This window comes from Carassius carassius, chromosome 37 (assembly GCF_963082965.1).
Source record: "Carassius carassius chromosome 37, fCarCar2.1, whole genome shotgun sequence".
Classification (NCBI taxonomy): Eukaryota; Metazoa; Chordata; class Actinopteri; order Cypriniformes; family Cyprinidae; genus Carassius; species Carassius carassius.
The window spans coordinates 14,237,030-14,252,391 of record NC_081791.1 but is presented as its reverse complement, the minus strand read 5'-3'; the positions used below and the strand labels follow the sequence as shown (position 1 = coordinate 14,252,391).

General features: G+C 41.3%; 1 protein-coding gene across 2 annotated transcripts in view; it reads left to right on the top strand.

Annotated features, from left to right (window-relative positions):
- The window catches only part of LOC132118094 (kelch domain-containing protein 8B-like), a 139,267-nt gene that overhangs the window by 11,684 nt on the left and 112,221 nt on the right, over window positions 1-15,362 (top strand). For both annotated transcript variants that reach the window (XM_059527633.1, XM_059527632.1), the window contains 2 exons: window positions 6,523-7,195; window positions 7,720-8,528. In XM_059527633.1, the coding sequence (XP_059383616.1) occupies window positions 8,138-8,528 (391 nt within the window). In that variant the 5' untranslated portion in view covers window positions 6,523-7,195; window positions 7,720-8,137. The remainder of the gene's footprint in view (window positions 1-6,522; window positions 7,196-7,719; window positions 8,529-15,362) is intronic.

Sequence of the window (15,362 nt, the reverse complement as noted above, 5' to 3'; positions counted from 1 at the left end):
TGCTGCATTTTGGACTACCTGTAGCTTGTTTATTGACGAAGCAGGACAACCACCTAGAAGTGCATTACAATAGTCCAGTCTAGAGGTCATGAATGCATGAACTAGCTTTTCTGCATCAGAAACAGATAACATGTTTCGTAGCTTGGCAATGTTTCTAAGATGGAAGAATGCAGTTTTTGTAACATTGGAAATATGATTTTCAAAAGACAAATTGCTGTCTAATATAACACCCAGATTTCTGACTGTAGAGGAAGTAACAGTACATCCGTCTAGTTGCAGATTGTAATCTACAAGATTCTGTGTGGTGTTTTTTGGTCCAATAATTAATATCTCTGTCTTATCTGAATTTAATTGGAGAAAATTATTTGTCATCCAATCTTTTACATTTTTAACACACTCTGTTAGCTTAGATAATTGGGAAGTTTCATCTGGTCTCGTTGAAATATATAGCTGAGTATCATCAGCATAACAGTGGAAGCTTATTCCGTATTTTCTAATAATATTACCAAGGGGCAACATGTATATTGAAAATAGAAGGGGACCTAGGACGGATCCTTGTGGCACTCCATATTTTACTGATGATAAATGAGATGACACCCCATTTAAGTAAACAAAATGGTAGCGATCGGACAGGTAGGATCTAAACCATCTTAGAGCCTGCCCTTGAATACCTGTATAGTTTTGTAATCGATCTATGAGTATGTCATGATCTATGGTGTCGAACGCAGCACTAAGATCAAGTAAGACTAGAAATGAGATGCAGCCTTGATCTGACGCAAGAAGCAGGTCATTTGTAATTTTAACAAGTGCAGTTTCTGTGCTATGGTGGGGCCTAAAACCTGACTGAAATTCTTCATACAGATCATTTTTATGCAGGAAGGTGCTCAATTGAGCAGACACAACTTTTTCTAAAATTTTAGACATAAATGGAAGATTTGAAATAGGCCTATAATTTGCCAGTACACTAGGATCTAGTTTTGGTTTCTTAATAAGAGGCTTGATAACCGCCAGCTTGAATGGTTTTGGGACGTGACCTAAAGATAACGACGAGTTAATGATATTGAGAAGCGGTTCTTCGGCTACAGGTAACAGCTCTTTTAGTAATTTAGTGGGTACAGGATCTAATAAACATGTTGTTGGTTTAGATACAGTGATAAGTTTATTTAGCTCTTCCTGTCCTATATTTGTAAAGCACTGCAGTTTATCTTTGGGTGCGATGGATGAAACTGAAGTGTTAGACGCTGTAGAATCTACATTCGCTATTGTATTTCTAATGTTATCTATTTTATCAGTGAAGAAATTCATAAAGTCATTACTATTTAACGTTGGTGGAATATTTGAATCAGGTGGCGTCTGGTAATTTGTTAATTTAGCCACTGTGCTAAATAAAAACCTTGGATTGTTTTGGTTATTTTCAATGAGTTTGTGGATATGCTCTGCCCTAGCAGTTTTTAGAGCCTGTCTATAGCTGGACATACTGTTTTTCCATGCAATTTTAAAAACTTCCAAGTTAGTTTTTCTCCATTTGCGTTCAAGACTACGAGTTACTTTCTTGAGAGAGTGAGTATTACTGTTATACCATGGCACAGTACGTTTTTCTCTAACCTTTTTCAATTTGATGGGGGCAACAGCTTCTAATGTATTAGAGAAAATAGTGCCCATGTTGTCAGTAATTTCGTCTAATTCATGTGTATTTTTGGGTACAAATAGCAGTTGAGATAGATCAGGCAGGTTATTTGCGAATCTGTCTTTGGTGGCTGGAACAATAGTTCTGCCCAGACGGTAACGCTGAGACATATAGTTAATATCAGTTATACGCAGCATGCACGATACAAGGAAATGGTCTGTAATATCATCACATTGGGGTACAATATCTATAGCAGTAAGATCGATTCCATGCGATATAATTAGATCTAGTGTATGATTAAAACGATGAGTGGGCCCGGTGACATTTTGCTTGACTCCAAAGGAGTTTATTAGGTCAGTAAACGCAAGTCCTAATGTATCATTTGCATTTTCAACGTGAATATTAACACATAAAATACATTATCCAACCAAAGCATCTCAATAAAGTCTGCTTTCTCTTTCCTCTGACTGGCCTAGTTTCTCTTATCTTTTAATAAATAGATTGTGAGGTCAGGGATCAGATAAAGTAGAAGAGATCTTTTTCTCTCTTTGTGGTGGGACAGTAAGATGAATGTGTGTAGGGCCCCTCAGGGTAGGCATTAGAATAACCTCTTCGGTCTTGTGAGACAGTGTGTTCTTGTTGCATAATTTTCCTGTATAATCATCACTTACTATTGTAGTGATGTGCATAATGGAGTTAAGAGATAATGATAGGTTTTACAGACTGTAAGGAGAAGTTGTCCTAGAATCTGTGCCCTTCGATGTGAGATTGTCACATTAGAAAACGTTTACTGTGCAACATTACTAGATGTGTTTGAGGACCAGAGTCAGGTTTGGTTAAATTATGTCTTCAGTAATAAGGCGAAACAATGACCACACACTTTTTCAGAAGCATTTGCAGTTTCTCCCATTTCCATATGGATTTCATCTTCAGAAAGAACCATAAACCTTACCAAACCAGTTTTTTAGATGAATTACAATATACATTTTTTATAACATTTAATTTAGTATATATATCGCAATTCACACGGCTTGAATTCATGCATACTCTTCTGAGTACACATTTTATGCAGGTTATGCACTTGAAGATCTAACAACTGGATTTGACAGTTTGCAAAGTTTGTTGCTTTAAATGTTTTTTAGATATTCAAAGATTTGTTAAAAAATGTGTGTTTGCTGAATGCTGATTGAATAAAGTATTATTGCATTTGCCTTTCAGTTATTAGAGAAAACTATTAAAACAATGGCATTAAACTAATAGAGACCTGAAGCTCCAGTGTGTCTAAGCTCGCTTAGGTGTTGGTCTCTCTGTACTTTCAAAATTAAAGTGACTTACAACACTTATAAGCCAAAGAGAAAAAATAAAAAATAATCGTCTAGTGCTGATAAATCAAAATTACAAATTTTAACAACATATTGGCTGATACAATGGTCGATAACTAATATTGGTTTTTAATTTTTGAAAATTGGGCCATCTTCATTCAGTATTAAATAATTATTTTTTCCTGATTTGTTTGGTGCAGTTTTATGATTGGCAACAGTTCTCCCCTGAGAATTCATGGGTAGTGTCATTTTAACTGGGATTTCCACTGTAGTGATCGAAATGTGATTTTTCATAAATAAAGTTGAAATTATTTGATAAATAAATAACTCATGAATAACCATGGTTACAGTTTTTACTGTAATTTTTATTTTACCATGAGGAAAACAACTCAATAGTATAATGACAGTATAAAATTACAAAAAGGTTTGTGTCTGTGTTAAGGTTATAGGGGACAGAAAATATCATTAACTCTGTATAAAAACAAGTCAGTCTAAAAAAATGGAAAAACAAGCGTGTATATACAGGATCTCTTCTCCTGCCTTTGGTTGTAGACTAGTAGAGACATTGAGCGGTGATGCAGAAAATCGTTTGATTAACTGATTCACCAAGGGAATCCAGGATCATATTTGCTACGGTTAACACACACACACGGGGACTCTCCAAACTGTATTTTCTATCGCCCTACACCTAAACCTACAGAAAACTACTGCCAATTTTTGAATTTCATAAAACACAGTTTTGTATGTTTTGTAAGCCTTTTGTTTTACAGGAACAGAGGAATTGTCCCCATAAACCATGTTTACATTGTAGTACCCATGTCACATTTGTGTCTTCATAAACCATATATACCAGTACACACACACTTACTCACTAACTCACTCACTCACTCACTCTCTGACAATGACTCTTTCTTTGTCTGCATCCCCAGGCCATTATATCTACATTTTTGTTTATTTTATCTTATGCTCTGTTTACCTAGTACTCCCCTGCTGACTGCTTCTGTTTCCTTCTTTTTTGGTACTCTTTCACAACAAAAGAATTGAAACGCTTGTACTATACCTTTTGGATGGAAATAGTTTAAATGTTTTTGTATAATACTTGCCTTAACCATGAGTATACTTGAATCAAACATGTCTTAGATTGACATGCTGCCTTTGCACCTGACATTAAAGAAGAAATTAAAAGGATAGTTCACCCAAAAATGTAAATTCTTTCATTAATTACTCACCCTCATGTGGTTCTAAACCTGTAAGACCTTTGTTCACCTTCGGACAAAAAATTAAGAAATATTTACTGAAATCCGATAGCTTTCTGACCCTGCATGGACAGCGATGTAACTGAAATTTTCCTAAACAAAGAAATGTATAAAAGGTCTGAGCGAAGGTCATTTGGGTTTGAAATGACGTAAGGGTTAGTAAATAATGAGAGAGTTTTAATTTTGGGGTCAAATGTCCCCTTAATGCAGTAAATATTAATGCCTTTGAGCATGTATCTTAGTGTCTTGTGTTACTTTGCTGTTTTGAACGCATCCTGCGTACTGCATGTTCTCCAGTGCCCAACCAAATCCCTGGGAAACTCTCATGCAGAAGTAATCATGCTTTTGTGCCGAAGGCTAAACGCCTGAGAAATGCGGGGGCTCCTGTGATCGACGACTGTCAGTGGGAGCGTGAAGGGTGAGAATGACGTGAGACAGGAGAGGATGTTGGAGAATGGAGTCAAAGGACCAGTATTGCATGTACGTGTGGTTTGAACGTAAGCGATAACAGGCATAAAAAAATCAGACTGTGAAGGGATGATGGGAACAGATAAAGAAAATGCACTCTTTGAGCCTGGATCAATCGTGAAGTTGTGGGATTAAGACTGATCTGGCTTCTAAATGTTATCTGGAGCTCAGGCACGGACTTGAACCCATCTTTAAGAGAGAATAATGCCTCTGTGTCTCTTCTGAGTGAAGGCAGAGCCAGAAGTCTTACCAAGCAGACATGGGGGCTCTGCTGAAACCAAGAACTGTTTGTACAGAATACTTGATTCATCCCACTGTATGTTTCTGGAAAACTGTCGGCTGTGCCCAAGGCCAGTCCATCTTTATCATTCAGTACTGTGTTGATAAGGGATCTGAATTTTCTATCTTACAGTTTGACTCCTTTCCTGCTTAGCATTTGTAATTCGTCCTATTAATTAAGCATCATAATGAATTAAAAGATTTCCATTTGATTCCCTACAGGTCGTGTTTCCCAACACATAATAGCACTGCCATCTGTCCATCTATCTATCTATTGTCTGTCTGTCTCTCTGTATGTCTGTCATGACTGCTCTTGGCCTTCAGAGCTCACAGGTTTAATAAGGGAAATAATCTTTTTGTTTGTTTATTTTTGCCTACAGTTCACACACAAGTGCTCAGCAAGGACACAAACGTTATCCTTGCAGTGTAAAGGAGGGATATGGGGATATGAAACAAAAGACATGAGCACTATGCTGTTTTTGTCCTTGCTGACGGTCATCCACAAGACTGCCTGTTTTCAAATAAGGGCACATAGTCCTTTTAAAAACATCTGTACTTAATTAGTAATTTTGTCTTGTTTTCTAATAACAGTGTGTAAACCTATTTACATAAACCACAGTTTGCATATGATATTAAGACTTGATATATCAATATTGAATTAAGTTTATTCTTAACTCCTTTGATAAATTATGTTTCAAGGATGTTTAGATATTTTTAATGGGAAAACAAAATGAAAATACCCATTAAGGAAATGTTGTGTAATTGTGCATCTCTGTTTTTGATTTCTGCCTTGATTTCTCTCTTTGATGTCATTAAATGTGTGTGTGTGTGTGTGTGTGTGTGTTTTTTGTTGTTTTTTTTGAAACCCTTAAAAATTGTCTGTGCATGTGGTCTTGCTGTGTGCTCTGAGGATTCAAGGGTCTAACTGTCTGAAATTTAGAAATGTGCCAAAATGAAGACTGCAGCTGTCTCGGGGTCTCTTATGGTTGCTACCTGATGGAAAAAATAGAAAACAGCTTTTCCTGCTTCGGTAGAACACAGCACCCTTAAAAAACACACGTTTCTGTCAAACCGTGCCTTTTTAGGGCTCTGGGTCTAAATACAGCTCACCTTAAGTTAGTGTGGAGAATGGAGAAGTGGAGAAATTTCTCCCTGTGAGCACATACTTCATAGAAAAATCAATTTCATAGGTTAGGACACCATTACTGTCAGGTCCAAAAAGTTTTTTTTTTTAAAACATAATAGCACAAGTGAATACACTCGCTGGGGAGGAAAAAGATGCTTAGATGCGCCATAGTCTGTTCTTTTATTATGAATTTTTTTTAGTGGTGTTAACTATAAACACCGACTTATATACTTCTAGTTTGGTTGCCAACTGCATTTTTACTCTCAATATGACTCTTTATGCAATGATGTCTCTACCTAGTTATAGATAGTAGTCCTTCCAAAACACAACATAAACATCTGTTTCTCTTATTGGCTCTCTGCCTCTTTCTCCCACTTTTTTTCTCCTTCCATTATTCTTACAGTATTTAATTTTGTTTATTGTAACTTCCTCTGTGTTGTCTAGGCTATGCAGACAGGAGCTGGTGTTTATCCCATGGATCTACTGGACAGCACATACCCATGACGACATCGTCTCCCACAAATCCCGGGAGTTTCTTCTTACTATGTGGATTAAAGTCTACAGCAAAGGAAACTAGAGCTTAAACAGCTGGGATTTTTCCCATGTTCCTGACATCATCTGTATGAAATGAGCCCTGGGCGTCTGTCTTTTCTCTCTACATGGATGAAGAGCCAAGGAAAGTGTTCTAAAAGCTGACCGTCAGGATTAATTTTACTTACAAAACTGCCCCTTTATCTTTAAACCCAAAGAAGACCCTGATGGTGTCATATGATATGGACTAATTGTACTCAGTAAGAGCGCCCAGCGGCAGCACTTTGGCTCCAGATGAACTGATGTTTTTCTGCATAATTTTTAGTCAGTCTAGAGCTGTTAGCCCTCCCGCACTGTGTGTCGTAGCATGTGGCTTGGGCTCAACTTCCACAGCATCTTAATTACACAGCCGAACCGATTTAGACCACGGAGGAAGCATCTCTACATCTGGAGATACGCTGGCATTTTTTAGAGGGATGCACAGAGACATCTGATCTGCTTCCCTCACGTTTTTTGTTCTCTTTACCTATGCGATTTCCTAAAGAAGAAGCCCAAGAGATCCAGCTCTCTTTCACACGTGCACCTAGTAAGTTTTTGAGTGTGTCGTCTGTAACCTTTCTAGTGCTTCTCTTTCTCTCCTCCACTGACGTCACATTCACACATCCCACCAAAATGAAGCATTTAATTAATGATGCATAGGTTCAAATTAGCCTGGTTCAGTGACTATCCAGGGCCATTGGTCCCTGCAGACGCAGTGACCTTTGGAGAGGGCCAGACTGCTGCTCTGTGGCCAAACACCTTCACACACACACACACACACACACACACACACACACACACACACACACACACACACACATGTCTACCCTTGAGCCCCTGGCAGTAAATAGTGAATGGTAAATGTCAGCGCTCTAGCCATTGAATCATACGGTTTATTTGAATAAGTGTAAGAGCGGATCAGATGAGCACCACAAGCTCCACCAACAGCTTGACTCCGTCCACACATCAGCCTTCGGCAAGCTGGGAATTTTTTCTCTTTGATTAGCGAGATTATATTGTCTTTTATCTTGTTCTTGATCTGTTACTGTCTCTCTTTTACTGTTCTTGCAGCGGCAGCCATGAGGGTCGCACCGACACATTTGGCAGGACTACAGAGCGGCGCTCCACGTGGATAAATTAGTTTATTTCGTATAGGGGTTACACATTCTTGCCATATATTTTTACAACTGCACGGCTCGTGGAACACGACAGGAAAGACTTAAAAGGGCCTGATGCACCTTTTAAGAGCAGCAACAAAAATGAATAAATCATCAAGAGGGAGTGAGGGCTAGTTCTTCACAGACGGCGCTGAAGAAAACGCTCTTCTCCCCCTACCAGCGAGAGAGGTCTCTGGCAGACTGACAGTTGCAGCCTCTCCTGCTCTCTAGCCTGGTGGAACGTTGATGCATTTGCCTTGAGTTTCGCCTTCCTTGGCCCTCCCCCTCTGTGCCTGTGTCATGCTCTGTTGCCGGCGTGCCGTCCTGGAGCCATGCCCATCCCCGAGATGGCTTTGAGCCCGGTGAAGTCTCTGTACTGGGAGGTGTTCCCCTCCATGGCCACGCAGCGGGTGTACTGCACACCTGTGCTCTGGGCCGGACGCCTCTATGTTCTGGGGGGCTGCAGCGAGAACGGCCTCCCTCTGGACTCAGCCGAGGTGCTGGATCTGGAGAGCCAGCGCTGGTGCGAGCTGCCCCCTCTCCCCACCGCACGGGCCGGGGCATCTGCCGTGGCCGTTGGAGACCAGCTGATGGTCATGGGAGGCATGGACGCGCAGCAGAGTCCTCTGGCCTCAGTGGAAGTGTATCACCCTGATGAGGGCAAATGGGAGAGAAAGACGGGACTGGGGCAGCCCTCCATGGGGATCACCACCCTGGAGAAAGGTAAGAACGGTGTTTCCTTCTTTGTTGATAAGACTGCACTGGTCAAAAAGTTTTTCCAATTAAAGTAAGTCTAAATACCTAAAGCAAAATTTGGTAAGATATTAAAAGACATGTTTTCAGAGAATATGCCATTTATTATGCTTATTTTTCTTAACCAGTTGTCAAATTAGCCATGAACCTCACTAAATATTGTTTGTTTATGCCTAATTTGACAATGGGGTAAGAAAAATAAACTTAATTAATTGCATGTTTTCTGACATTAAGTCTTAGTATTTTTGCTGGTTTACTTCTGGGGTTAATGAGAAGTAGTGGCCATGAAAAAGAAAAGTGTTCATTAGTTTCTACACCATAGTTTGATTGCATGTGATCATGGACATACTAATGAGTATTTTCTGTATATATTTTCCATATATATTTTTCAAGACCACAATCTGAACCAACCTTCCTCAAAAGTCAAAATATCTATTATCCAATATATATATATATATATAAATTTAATTGATCTTGGCACACAGCTAGTCTGCATCTGTGATGTCATTTCCTGTTTAGTTATTTCTGAATTCTAGTTACACCACTTGCTTATTTGACAGACAAATGTGTTTCAAATATTAATACTGAAGAAAAAAAAAAATATATATTACAAAATACTTTTCAAAAATTCAATTTATTCCCATAATAAAGTTTTTTTTTGTATTTCTAGTGGTTTTATCACCCTGATATTTTAAACTTTATGCTCCCTAACTTTAATATGGAAATTAAGAACATGCTAATCATACAAAAATATATTCTTTGTATGCTTGAATTGCATTTTTATTTATTTGTTAAATTAAATTAATAAAAAGTTAATAGTATTAGGGTGTTATATTGTTTGCCAAGTAAATTGATCGCATTTCTAAGGATGTTTAGATGTTTAACAGAAAAACAAGACAATGATACTTCTTACCTTAATTGTCTTGATGAATTTCTGCTGCTCTCAGGCTAAAGGGTCATTGTTTGGTTCTCAAACATCAGGAAGAAGCAGTCTGTAGAAAAACATTAGACTGTACAGTAATTGGTGAAAACTAAATTTGGTCTTTCTGCAGCCTCCTGTCAGAGCACGATTAGCTGTATAATCTTGGCTGCTCTTATCTTTCCTACAATCACAGTGGTTGTAATGAATGTTTTTTCGTAGCCAGCGTCTCTAGAGTGCTCCGGATGTACCAGCTCCAAATCAAGGCATCAGTCATGCCGTTCTGTGACACAAAGCATTACACTGGAGAGAAAAGTCTCTACCTCCTCTTTATCTTGTTTGAGACCCCGAGGACGAGTGTTTATTCACAGGGATTCGCTTGTGCTAAGCCGCATTCCAGCAGCTGATCCGAATTCAGGCCCGGACTGATCAGTTCTGCGGATCCGTTTAAAAGCTATCAGCAAAAACAAGACTTGTATTCATGTGCCAGAGAGAGCTCATAAGCCTGTGGTTCTTTAATGAATACTTTGGTCACGTCCGCAGAATTATAAATGAACTGTCTGCTCATTAACCTACAGCAGCAGATCGTTTGAAATTAGCATGTGAGCTGTGATCTAGGCGTTTGTCATAAAATAATAATATTGAGGATGTGAGGGAGACATCTTAAAGAGCCCATATCATAAATATCTTTTTTCTAGGTCTACTCATCAGGTTAGTAAAGGTTTCCTGCACCAAAACACTATAGGGTTTACTTTTGCACAAGCATTTTAATTTTTTTTTATATAATAAAAAAATGAATAATAAATAATTAATTATTATGAATATTATTGTTAATTATTAATAGGCATCACAGAATAATAATAATAATAATAATAATATATTAAATAAAACTAATTAACTCTTGTGTTGTTCCAAACCTATAAGACTTTATTACATCAGTGAGGCGGGGCAAAAAACACACACACACACACACACACACACACACACACACTAAAGACACACATATTGCTTTTTTCCACGCAAAAAAACAAAAACAAAAAGAAACAAACCACAGAGACCCACAGCTTTCAAAAGGGCAGAGGGGCATCATAGCAGTATCATAAGTATTATTTCCTTGAGAAAATAATGAAAGATGTTAAATTTTGGGTGAGCTGCTCCAGTCTTTTGCTACTGTATGTGTGTACTGTAAACGACCTCTATTATGATTGACTAACCTCTTAGCATGTAAAAAGAGTAACAGCATTTAATGTGTTTAAAATCATAATTTGAATTTGTTGCCACATTCACATATGTGAAAGAACACGAGCTCGCAGGGGAAGGAGCTGCAGGATTGTGTACTGTGTGTTTATTCATGTGCATTAGTGTGTTAATAATTATGCATCTATTGTTCAGTCTCCATAAAGTTAGAGTCTCTTGCGTTCCATTTCAGGGTGCACAGATCATACAAGAATATAAATACCAGCAAGATCCATGCCTTGCCATATTAAAACAAGCACATGCTAATTGCCATATGCCACCACCATGTGGCCTGATCAATTAAAACTTGAAATATATTATTATACAGCTTTCTGGAATAGTTTATTCTTGCTGGTCAAATATTTTTATATAATGAGTGTATGACCTGTATAATGTTTTCTTTCACATTATAAAGTCATTTCTGATAATTTTATTACATTAGTTCATTTACTTGGCAAGCAGCCTTGTAATGTCATAAATATAATTTGTCATTACTGCACCAAGATGATCAGGACCTTGACACAATTTTTTTTTTTATCATCCTGAAGGGGTTTATTTTCTGACACATGCTGCTGTGAGATCCATCTAACTTACCAGATAACACTATAACACAACGTTTCTTTCATTTTCAACTGACAGACTGTCACATCACCTCTTACTATCAGTCTATCATCGTAATTCAGCATGTCCTTTTGTGTCACTAAAAGTATTAAGGTCCTAAACCAGGCTATATGAAGCTATAATTAAGTTTCCAGGCCTTAGTATCAAAGAACTCTGTTTTCACCCCTCTCTCTCTCTCTCTCTCTCACTCTCTCTCTCTCTCTCTTTGTCAGTGGTGCTTGCTCTCTTTGATATCCTTCCCGTCATCTTAGGGGCAGATTGCTTTGAGAGTTCAATTTGTATTTGGCTTTGAAATCCCATTTTCCTTTGCACCCCTTTGGCTTATCGGACACGTTCTGTATCCGAATATCAATCAGGGTCTGAGCCAAACCATCTCGATTTTGTAAATAAAACATCCCATACTTAATTTGATCTCAATCATAAGATTCACAATCTAATTTGTTTAGCTGATGCTGTTTGTGATTAAGACAATAATAGAGACTCAAGCTTGAGAAGTGCAGCGGTGGCTGGTCAAAGCCACAGAAGTCCTCATATCTTTGCTGTTAAACATGATTGTTCTGATGTGTGCTGTTATCTGGTCTGAAGTTTGAGTGTGTGCTGTGGTGTGAGGACGAGTCAGAATCATGCTGACCTGTTTGTCACTTGGAGTGGATGGCTATTTAGGCAGACAAGGTCTTTTTGATTTCAGACTTTGAAGTCTGAGGGAAAAGAGTGTTTCTCCAGCACTCTGAAGGAAACACGACTGTCAGCTAGGGTTGCCAACCATAACATATGATACAGACTCACCCTGTGCTAAATCCAATGCGGGATGCAGTATTACACGATTTTGTTTAGTTCCTAAATTATTGCTAAGAACACTTTGGTATTTATGTCAATTTTGTGTCTGCTAAATGACAGATTAGAATGGAAAACAAAACAAATAGCAAGTGATGAATGTGAAAAACAAACAGTTCCTTTTCAGCGCTTTCTCAAGCGCTTTGGGGAACGTCCCTGAAGAGACCGACTCTGAATATCGTGTGCAATCTGTCCAATGGAAGGGCGTGACGTCATGGGCGGGGTGACGTAGCGACCAGGAAGCTATAAAAGCACGTGCCGTGCAGCTGGCTTCAGCTTCGCGTCTGTCAGCAAGCGCTCTGTGTGTGCATGTCAAAAGTCTAAAGTTAAGGCCAAGACCAAACATATTAAGAGCGATTCCAAGCCACGTTACAGATTGTGTGTTCCTCCCTGCCCTCGCTACATTACGAGTGGGGATACACACAATTTGTGCGTGGCTTGCCTGGGATCGAAGCACACTGAGTCGGCTCTTGAGGGGGCCGACTGTCCACACTGTGATCGATTGCCAATGCGGACGCTTCGATCCCGGAGGGCTCTCTTCGAGGAGGGAGCCTTCACCAGAGTTCCCCGTAGTGCTGGCACCGCTTCCGCCCAGGCAGAACGGCTGCTGTACTCGTGGGGTTCGCAGGTGGATCTGTCAGAGGGAATGGAGACGGGCCAGTCCTTATCTCCTTCCTCATCTGCCAGATCCGGCGCCCAAACCCTGGGTTCGGAAGCACGCTCGTCGGTTTCTTCCCCCCAGGGTGAGGGATCAGCTCTTCACCTCTCTTCCTCCGAGGAGGTCGATGTGGAGACTGTTGCTGGGGATTCTGTCGCCCCAATATGAGGAGCTTTTGTAGGTGGTTACACACACAGTCGATAAATTAAAAATCTAATGGCCTGCTGAAAAACATTCTGAGCCGCAGAGAAGCAAGTTAGATGAACGCTTTCTGCGGCCGAGGCAACCACCTCCACGTCGGAGCCTACCATTTTTTCCCGATCTCCACGACGAGATATCGAGATCGTGGAATCATCCTTATTCGACCCGCCTCTTTGGCCCCGATTCACTATATTATGGCAATGTGATGGGGCTGGGAGAGCGGGGTTATAGTGCGGTGCCACGGGTCGAACAGACGCTCACGGGCTATCTGTCGCCCGGGTCGGCATCGTCTCTAATGGCTCCGACGTTGCTCACCAAGCCTCTTATAGTTACATCATCGCTGGTGGGCAAAGGTTATGTGGCAGCAGGTCAGGCTGGGGCTTGCCTTCACACTATGGCAGTCCTACAAGCTTATCAGGCCGACCTGCTGGGAGATATCGACGAGGGGGAGGGGATTAAGTCTGAAGATATCGAAGAACTTAGAAAGACCGCTGATCTCTCCCTCCGCGCCACTAAAGAGACCGCTCGCGCGATTGGGCGGTCTATGGGAGCCTTAGTGGCCGCGGAGAGGCATTTATGGCTGACCCTGTCAGAAATCAGAGAAAGAGACAGGGTCTGCCTCCTGGACGCCCCGCTTCAGCCTTCTGGCCTGTTCAGCGACACAGTCAATATTGTCGTCGACAGGTTCCAGGAGGCACGAAAGCAGGCAGTGGCGTTCCAGAATTTCCTCCCTCGTCGCTCTCGTGGTGCATCTGGGCGGGAGATGACCACGCCACATGCCGGCTCCTCATATAGGGAAGTGCAAAAACAGTGTCGCCGCTCATGCTCCCCCATGACGGGACCGAGGGCCTCAGCGACGCTCTGAGTCGGGGACTTCCAAATCTAAAAAGCCCGATTTAAGAACAGTTATCGAGGCCCGGAAGTCCTCGACAAAAAGATCCTGACGCCAGTGGCTTAAGGATCCTGAGGGTAGCCCCTACTGGGGTAGAGCGCGGTCCACCTCATTATACGGTGCCCGCCTCACTTCTGTGCTCTCAGGAGGTCGGTCTGCCAACCCTGCCAGAGTTTCAGGGCACAGCGGCCTCCAGAGAGCGCTACTCCAAGTTATTTCCGCCCGCGAGCGTAGCGGAGCTGGGATGCTCGCTGCCCCTCCGGGGGCCTCTTACACCAGAGGTCAGTCTCGAGAGACTGATTCCCTTAGTAGATTATTTAGCAGCATGGAAACTACTGCCAAATGTATCTCAGTGGGTCCTGCGTACAATAGAAAAAGGCTACTGCATTCAGTTCGCTCATCCACTGCCGAAATTCAACGGGGTTACACCGACAGTGGTCGCCCCCCGGCAGGCTCTGGTTATGGAACAAGAAGTGAATACCCTATTAAGGAAGGAGGCCATCGAGGTGGTCCCTCCTCTAGACAGGGAATCCGGGTTTTACAGCCGGTATTTCATAGTTCCAAAGAAGGATGGGGGTATGCGTCCGATCTTAGACTTACGTCACCTGAACCGCTCAGTTATGTCACTGAAGTTCAAAATGCTCACTGTCAAGCAGGTTGTAGCTCAAATCAGATCCGAGGACTGGTTTGTCATGATAGATCTCAAAGACGCATACTTCCACATATCCATCCTTCCACAACACAGGAAATTTCTGAGGTTCGCTTTCGGGGGCAAAGCTTATCAATATCGAGTACCTTCCTTTGGCCTCGCACTCTCACCCCGCATGTTCACGAAATGTGTAGATGCGGCTCTGGTATCCCTCTGTATGCAGGGCATCCGCATTCTAAATTATATAGACGATTGGTTGATTCTAGCTCAATCAGAGCAGATGGCGGTTCAACATCGAGATGTCGTTCTTGCACATATGGGGGAGCTGGGTTTGAGACTAAACGCCAAGAAGAATGTACTTTCTCCAGTTCAGAGAACCACCTATCTAGGCGTAGTGTGGAATTCGACCAATATGCAGGCACGTCTGTCTCCTGCTCGGATCGAGTCGATCCTCACATCAGTCGAGAGAGTCAAAGAGGGCCAGTCACTCACTGTCAAACAATTTCAGAGATTGTTAGGTCTGATGGCAGCTGCGTCCAACGTGATACCTTTTGGCCTGCTGTACATGAGACCCCTACAGTGGTGGCTCATGTCCATTTTCCCCGAGGGGAAATCCACTTCGAGTTATCAAGGTCATGCGGCGATGCCTTCGTGCCTTAGACATGTGGAAGAAACCTTGGTTCTTGAATCAGGGCCCGGTGCTGGGAGCTCCTTGTCGCCGTGTAACGCTAGCGATATACACGTCCCTCATCGGTTGGGGTGCGGTCATGAGTGGTCGCCATCTGACATGGCAC